Source organism: Apaloderma vittatum, unplaced genomic scaffold (genome assembly GCF_000703405.1).
Source record: "Apaloderma vittatum isolate BGI_N311 unplaced genomic scaffold, ASM70340v1 scaffold18839, whole genome shotgun sequence".
NCBI classification, from domain to species: domain Eukaryota; kingdom Metazoa; phylum Chordata; class Aves; order Trogoniformes; family Trogonidae; genus Apaloderma; species Apaloderma vittatum.
In genome coordinates, this window is record NW_009736023.1 from 1 (window position 1) to 8345 (window position 8345).

The 8345-nt window shown below is 40.3% G+C and overlaps 1 protein-coding gene across 1 annotated transcript in view; it reads left to right on the plus strand.

Moving 5' to 3' along the window:
* Positions 1-3: 3 nt before the first annotated feature.
* CEBPZ (CCAAT/enhancer binding protein (C/EBP), zeta) overlaps positions 4-8345 on the plus strand; it is a gene marked incomplete at both ends in the record, with an annotated part of 14098 nt that continues 5756 nt past the window's right edge. The window contains 7 exons of the mRNA XM_009876828.1: positions 4-1385; positions 2392-2623; positions 3204-3375; positions 4002-4090; positions 4602-4655; positions 5322-5424; positions 6371-6439. Coding sequence (XP_009875130.1) covers positions 4-1385; positions 2392-2623; positions 3204-3375; positions 4002-4090; positions 4602-4655; positions 5322-5424; positions 6371-6439 — 2101 coding nt within the window. The remainder of the gene's footprint in view (positions 1386-2391; positions 2624-3203; positions 3376-4001; positions 4091-4601; positions 4656-5321; positions 5425-6370; positions 6440-8345) is intronic.

Consider the following 8345-nt stretch of genomic DNA (forward strand, 5'->3'; position numbering starts at 1 on the left):
CAGGTGGTGGAGGGGGAGGAGGAGGAGGACGAGGACGACGTTGGCAGCAAGGAGAAAGAGAGGCTTTCAAAGAAAGAGAAAAGCAAGAAGGAAGCAAGCCCTCCTTCGTCAGAAGGAAAGACAATTAAAAAGGCCAAGCAAAAAGCAAGTGTTGCAAAAGATGGCAAGAAGCAGCAAGCTGGTGGTGGTCAGGAACAGCACCCCTCAGCGAAGAAAGAGGGGCAGGAAGAGGATTTTGAATTTCGTGCTAGGCAAGTGATACTCATCAAACCAGAAGGCAAATGGTACGATCTAGAATACACCAATGAGTTCTCTTCGGAGCCACAAAATCAGACGCTTCTGTCCAAGTATAAGGCCTTGGCCCAAAAGCTGTACCAACATGAGATAGATCTGTATAAGAATAAGACAGATTATCAGAAGGGGGCCTCGTCGGCGTGGATGAAAACTGTCGTGTCGTCGGGTACCTTAGCTGATAGGATGGCAGCGATGACCCTTCTCATTCAGGACAGTGCTGTCCACAGTCTCCAGTTTGTTGAGAACTTGGTAAACCTCATAAAAAAAAAGGGCAGCAGGCAGCAGAGCTTCATGGCTTTGGATACTTTCAAGGAGCTTCTCATTTCAGATCTCTTACCAGACAATCGAAAATTATGGTCTTTCTCGCAGCGACCATTTAACAACATAGAGAAGATGTCAAGTGGCAACAGGGATTCAAGAGACAGACGGTTGATACTGTGGTACTTTGAGCATCACCTGAAACTGCAGGTGGCAGAGTTTGTGCAAGCATTAGAAACACTGAGTCATGATTCTCTGACAGCAACAAAATCTCGAGCGCTGGCAGTTGCCCATGAGCTTCTCTGTAACAAGCCTGAGCAGGAGAAGGTTCTGCTTGTCCAGCTGGTAAATAAACTTGGAGACCCTCAGAACAAAATTGCCACCAAAGCCTCTTATCTTTTAGAGATGTTACTTCACAAGCATCCAAATATGAAGGGAGTAGTGTGCAGTGAGGTGGAGAGACTTTTGTACCGGTCAAACGTTAATGTGAAAACTCAATATTATGCTATTTGCTTTCTAAATCAGATAGTCCTCAGTCATGAAGAAAGTGCATTGGCTAGCAAGCTAATAACTGTATACTTCTGCTTTTTTGGGAACTGCATTAAGAAAAAAGACGTTGAATCCAAAATGCTCAGTGCTCTTCTTTGCGGGGTAAACAGAGCTTACCCTTATGCTGAGACTGGTGATGAGAAGGTGAAGGAACAAATGGACACATTGTTTAAAGTTCTGCATCTTGTGAACTTTGGTACCAGCGTCCAGGCACTGATGTTGCTGTTTCAAGTGATGGACTCTCAGCAGACTGTGTCGGATAGGTACTACGCGGCACTGTACAAGTAAGTGGCAGGTTTGCATTTTTAAAATCACTTTTTTTTAATGAAATGTAAATGTAAAGTTGTAGAAACATTTATTTCACTTTTAAGGTCTTGTGAGTTCAGCCTCTCATTGGCTAAAAATTTCGGATATGAGCTAGAAGAAAATACATGTGATTTCTTCGACTTACCTTGGGATAGAGGAAATCGTAGTGTTAGGTCCTAAGAACACAACATATGCATTTCATCCTTTGCTGTGTTTTTTGGTAGCATGTTTTAATTCCAGATGTTATTTGAAACTAATAGATAACTAGTTCTCCTGAAATCACTTTTATAGGTACTCTGCTTTAGTCTTGTGATAGCCTAAAATCTTGTTTCCCTTCTTGGTTATGGAGTATGGGCATATTTTATGTTTAGAAATTCTTTGGATGATGTAATTTGTATAATTGGAAATCCTGAGGCTATAAAAGTATGTCTTTTCTTGTCCCAGCTGATTGTTCAAACTCATTGTAGGATCCTTACAGGTTTCTGTCTAGTTGACCAAAGGGAGGTTGCTATTTTTTAAAAAGAGAACTCAAGTTCCTCCCAGACTGTGTGGTGTATTTAGGGGCCTTCCTGTGCCTGGCAGTCTGGAAAAAAAGCATGACAGAAGATGAACTTGCCAATGCAAGGTCTGATTGTGAAGCGTGCCAATAGCTAACAATTTTCTTTCTATTGTTTTGAACATCTGAATCTCACATTTTGAAACTGTTTTCAGTTGAACTCAGTTTCTTCATATTTTCTTGCAGTTGTTTTTGTTTACTCGTACAGGGTATTTTTTTTTAGTTCAAATCTTAGGTCTCTTATCTCTAGGAATATTACACCGCTGTTGACAACTCAGTGTTGATGTGATGGTTTTGAGGATTGGGGAACAAGCTTTGCTGTTTTTTTAGATGACACTCTGAAAAATATAGATGATTGTTGTTAATAGCAGTCATTCTCCTACATGTATTATGAGAATCAGCAATGTTTTCTCTTGTGTGTTCTACAGGAAGCTTCTAGATCCTGCTTTAGCAACCTGCTCGAAGCCATCCATGTTTCTAAATCTTGTCTACAAATCTCTGAAGGCAGATGTAGTGTTACGGCGAGTGAAGGCCTTTGTGAAGAGATTACTTCAAGTTACTTGTGGACAAATGCCACCCTTCATTTGTGGAACTCTGTACCTTCTGTCTGAGCTTCTGAAAGTAAAACCAGAGTTGAGGGTCCAGTTACAGGATCATGCGGTACGAGATGATTTCTTTATCTCGTTTTTTTCAATAAGAGCTATTTTCGTAAGCACCTTTCTCCTACCTGTTTAATAGTAACCTGAGGGTTTGATAATATGTTACGTTACGGGAAAAAGCACTTGAACAATTATACCAACATTAAAAATCTGCATAGGTGAAGGTGTTTTAAGCATTCAAACAGGTCCTATGGACTTCATGGAGAGAGGATTGTTTTGCTAAATGCTGTATAAGTAAGCAGGTGAACATTCTTCACCTGAAAGCTTTGTCAAAACATGGCCTGTTTATTTCTTCTGTCTGCAGTGTCTGAAGTATAGATAAGCAGGACTGGATTATTTTTTTTCTTTCTTCAGGCAGAGAGGGATTGTTATGTCTGTCTGTATTAGTGGCCGGCCCAGCCCTAACCCGTTACAGATGTAAAGTTCTATTTTAAGTACTGTATCAAGGCCCCCAAAACATTGGCCCTTATTTGTTTTGTGTTTTTGTAACTAGCTTCTTAAGAGCTATATGTGCATTTTTCTAATAAATCAGAATGAAACTGGGAAGGAAAAGCTGTTAGCTAACATTTTTTGTTGTTTAGGAGTCTGATGATGAAGAGTGCTTTAAGGATCAAGAAGAGGCTGAAGAGGCTGAGGAAAGGTTTGTGGATGCAGACAAAAAAGTAGGGGAAGAAAAGAGCACAATGGAAGATTCTGCTAAAACAAAAAATTCAAGTTCAACAGCATCATGGGTGCATCATCTGAATATGGGAGGTAAATTAGCAAGAAAATATAATTCATTTGACTTCTAACTTTCTTGTAACAGTGGCATGTTGGTCAAACCTTGAAGTAGAATTAAAAGTAAGATTAAAGCATTAGTTCTTCAAATTGAATTTTGATTCAAAGCATTCAGTCAGGAGAATTTTTCTTTATCTGTTAGCTCAGCAGTGACAAAGAGTCTGTGTGACTCTGCTAGTGTGCTTCACTTAATGCAGTTATTGCCAAAGCAATACATAGGCTCAAGATGTTTTGCTTCTGTTTTCAAACACTTTCAGAGTGATGTGTACAAGGTTAGGATGTGGAACTGCTCTTTCACTTGTGAAGCTTACTAGAACAATTTGTGTAGCTTTGAACTTGCTTCTAGTTTCCCTCTTTCCTGAGGACCTTTTAAAACAGAGCAGGGGTTTTCAGGAGCTTCTTGGGAAGCATGTAGGAACTCGCCTGTGACCTGCTCATACACTGGGAAAGGGCAGCTGATTGTAACTCTTACTTGCTGCTGAAGGAATCTGTGACCTGTCCAGCTGAGAAGGATGGGCAGCGTTACTATCACTGTTGAAATGAAAATAATGCTTTCAAAAAGTGGCCTGTTGAAATTTGTTTTCACCTCCTCTGCCCCTCAGGCAGAAAGAGTGGAGCTTCGTATGATCCTATGCACCGAAGTCCTTTATATTGTGGTGCTGAAAGTACAAGCCTTTGGGAACTGAAGAAGGTAAGGCATTCTTACGTTGCTGATTACTGTGATTCTTGGTGTGTGGTCCTTGTACCAAGAGAAGAAAATTAACTTGTTTTTTTCTTGGGAGTAGCTCCCTGAGTAACATAACAGAAAGGCTTTGTTCATCTTTAAGCTTGTATGTGTTACATACAATCCTTATATTCTGGTGAAGGGAATAGGAATTTTTAAGTGGAGCATTAGACATTAATGTATTTTTTGACTTTTGGATCTCAGCTTGATATCACTAAAGCTTTTTGATGGTGAATTAAATAAAATTGTAAATGAGAATGTGTTTAGTTAATGCAAAGAAAATATTAAAACTTGAGATTCTTCAGTTGTTAAAGAGCAGAGCACATCAGCTTTGCAATACATGTGTCTGCATGTTACTTGGTGAGTTACAGAGTGGTCTTAAGACACAGTGGTATTGTCAGGAGTCTGGTACATCAAGATGAGCAATGATTGCATAGATTTTTAAAGTAGAAATAAATAAGTGATTCATATTTTTCAGCTTTCTGAACATTTTCATCCATCTGTCGCCCTATTTGCAAAAACAATTCTTGAAGTAAGTGCTTTTAAGTTTTACGTTAGCTGTCTTTTGCCATTTGAAAAAATACATTAAACAGCCTCCTTGCACTCTGCAGGTTACTAGCAGCTCCACAGCACTGTAACGTACACTCAAATGCAAAGCTTTTTGTGGCATTACAGTTTTTTACCTAAAGGAGACTGCTTACAGAAGTAACTATCTTGATAGAGATGTGGGTGTGACATGATTCTTCAAGCTTATAGAGTCTTGCTCTGTGTTTTTATTTCAGGTGTGTTGTTGGGTTTTTTTATGGGGAACCCTGCCGTTGGAACAGATTATTTTTTAATATTCTTCTGGTATCATGCTAAAAATACTGAAGTCTACACAAATGTATTTTCATTTTAATATATGGTATCCAAATAGTGCTAAGTATTAACTGCTAGCAGCACGATAAGTTGTAAGACAGCTCATTACCAAAACAAAATGAGGGAGGTGTTTTTTACTTAAGAAAATATTGAAATTCCAAAAATAACAGTCTCTACAGGAGCATATTAACGGGTCAGTCTTAAGTGATGAAGTATCCCCAAGTTTTTATCTGTTTAAAGCGTGGGTTAATATTCTTGGGCAGTTTACATCCTCTGTGTTTAGTAGCTGGCTTTCTGAAAATTAAGACCTTAATGGTTTTTGACTTTTTTCTTCTTTGAGGGAAATCACATTCAGTACTCAGGTGACCCTTTGCAAGATTTCACTTTAATGAGATTCTTGGATCGCTTTGTGTACAGAAATCCCAAACTCCATAAAGGCAAAGGTATGAACTTCTCTGCACATATTAGAATACAATCCTGATTATTGATGATGACTGAACTCCTTTTTCTCTCAGATTGCCAAGTAACTCTTCGTGCTTGTCAACTATTTGAGGTGCCTGTGGTGCAACAGAGGAATGGGATCAGTCTTCAAGGCTGCAAGAGAGATGCTGTAACTTAGAACCAGCTGACAATCACATACTGCTGCCTCTCACATCTGCAGTGTGGAAATTGCTAACCTAGGAGGAATAAGCAAAGTGATAGGAGAATGTAAAGGCTACAGAATGGTTGCGGTTGGAAGAGACCTCTGGAGATCATCAGCTCAAGGAGGGACACTTAAAGTGGGCTGCCCAGGGTGTCTAGATGGCCTTTGAATGCCTCCAAGAATGGAGGCTCCGCTGCCTCTCTGGGCAACCTATGCCAGTTCACGGTTGCCCTCACAGTGCAGAAGGGTTTCTTGATGTTCAGACAGAACCCCTCGTGTTTCACTGTGTGTCCATCACCTCTTGCCTTGTCACGGGCAGCACTGAAAAGTGCCTGGCTCTGTCATCTTTACACTCTCCCTTCAGATATTTATATGCATTCAGGAGATCTCCCTGAGCCGTCTCCAGGCGGAACCATCATAGCGCTGTCAACCTTTCCTCACAGGAGACATGTTCCAGTCTCTTCATATCTTAGTGGCCTGTCAGTGGACTCTGCCCAGTATGCCCATGTCTGCCTTGTACTGGGGAGCCCAGACCTGGACCCAGCACTCCAGGTATGGCCTCGCCAGTGCTGAACAGAGAGGAAGGATCACCTGCCTCCATCTGCTGGCAACACCTCTCCTAATGCATCTTCCTGTCAGTCCATTGCTCCAGCCTCTTGAGGTCCCTATGGGTGGCAAGCAAAACCCTCATAGCTTTGTTTCAATAGTAATAAAGTAATTTGTTTCTAATTTATGTTCTGCTACAGAAAACACCAGCAGTGTGGTAATGCAGCCGAAGAAGAAGCAGTTTATGAAAGATATGCGGAATCTTGCAGGTAAGCCAGCCCCTTTTCAGTTAAGATTATGGCTAAAAAATTCTTGTCTGGCTGTTGTAGACAGGTGTCATCTGTGCTGTCTGTGCTATTTCTGTTAGCAACAAAACAAAGTTGTCCATCAGGAGTGCAGTAGTGGTGCCTGATGTTCAGGATCAGGTCTAATCTTCTTCTAAGGATGTATGGAATATCCAGAGCAGAAACTTCAGATTTATTGAATCGTTTTAAGAACATTTTGAGAACATAAAGTAGGAAGCGACCCATAAGGATCATTGAGTCCAACTCCCTGCTTCTAGGACTAACTAAAAATAAGCCATATGACTAAGAGTGTCATCCAGATGACATAGAGAAACATCAGTTACCTCAGCTGTTAGCTTCCTGAGTAGGAAAACACTTTGTCTTTACTGTAGCACTTGGCAACACACCAAATATATTTTTAAGACCTTTCTTTTCTCTCTATTTTTCTCCTTTAATTGTCAATTACTTTCAGTTGTGGTAATTCCGTTTTCTTGGGCAATGCAAGATGAAGATCATCCCTTTTGTTTAGCCATCCCATTAAACGTACAGAAGTGAAGGACAGAGCTAATGAAAACTGCATGCCTTGTTTTCTGTTTTGCTATTTCCTGCATATGCTTCTTATGCCTTCTCTTATGTAAAGTTGCTTTTTTCCTGCATCCCCCTAAGAAGATTTACATCCCTGGGTAAAGAGCAGATTTGCAATCTGATCTAGCAGTAGTTAATATAGTAGTATTGTGTAGTTAATGTTTTTATTTGTTTCCAAGTTATCATAACCACTTTCGTTCTACTTATTATGATTGAAAAATGACTTTAAATCACATTAAGCTCTTTCAGTAAGTGGTATGGATTACTCTGTACATTGCCACAGCTGCAGCTATTGTTAGGATTAGTGTAAGGTGCCTTTGGCACTGATATTTTGCTAAGTCTTCCTGCATCCAGAAGGAGGCTGACTTGATCTAGTCATACTTTTTCCAAGGACTAAGGGCAGGATTTGGTGATAAAAACCAGCAGTTAAAAATCAGAGTAAACAATCAGTCAAACAAGGACAGAAGAGGTACCATTTCTGCAGCAGAACCTCTGTAAGCATTCCTAGGGACCTGGTTTTCTGTAACTTTGGATCTCTTGTGTTGCAGAGAGGATTTAGTTAAACGGGTTAACTGATGTACCTCTACTGATGCATGGTTTAGAATGCATTTGAAGGTACAGCTTATTGCATTCTTTAGTTTATTCTGAGTTGAAGGAGCAGACCCAGCATTCAGGGATTCAGGAAAGGTTCTACAAATGAAGCACCCAGTCTAAAAAATACTGATATATTAATAGATAGAAAAATCTACACTTGTATATAACTGGGCTCTGCTGAGGGCTAGAGAACTGAAGCTGCAAATTCATCGATATATTAATAGATAGAAAAATCTGCACTTGTATATAACTGGGCTCTGATGAGGGCTAGAGAACTGAAGCTGCAAATTCATTTGAAGAGTCCTTCTGTGAGTATGCTGATGTGGTTTCAGAAACTTGAGTCCTTGTCATTTAGAAAACATTATCATCCGTTTCTGCTGAGATAATTGGTAGCACTTTCTCCTTTGATTTGCTTCTGAGGTGAAGGAGGGAAGGGGAACTCGAGAGTAAAAAGCTTCTCCACAAGGAACCTGATCAATACCTTAGCCAATGTGCTGTTGCAGTGTTATATTTTGTTGCAATTCCTCAGAAACAGAGACAGGGTGAGGCTCAGTCCCTTCAAGGTGCTCACCTGGTGGGTGATCCTGACTTGCAGCTGCTGCTGAGCATTTCTCCTACAGCCAGGAGTGCTGTGCAGAAGCAGTTGCAGTATTTTAGTGCATGACAGCGAGCTTATTTTTTTTTTTTTGTATAGTCTCGCTTCCTGCGGAAG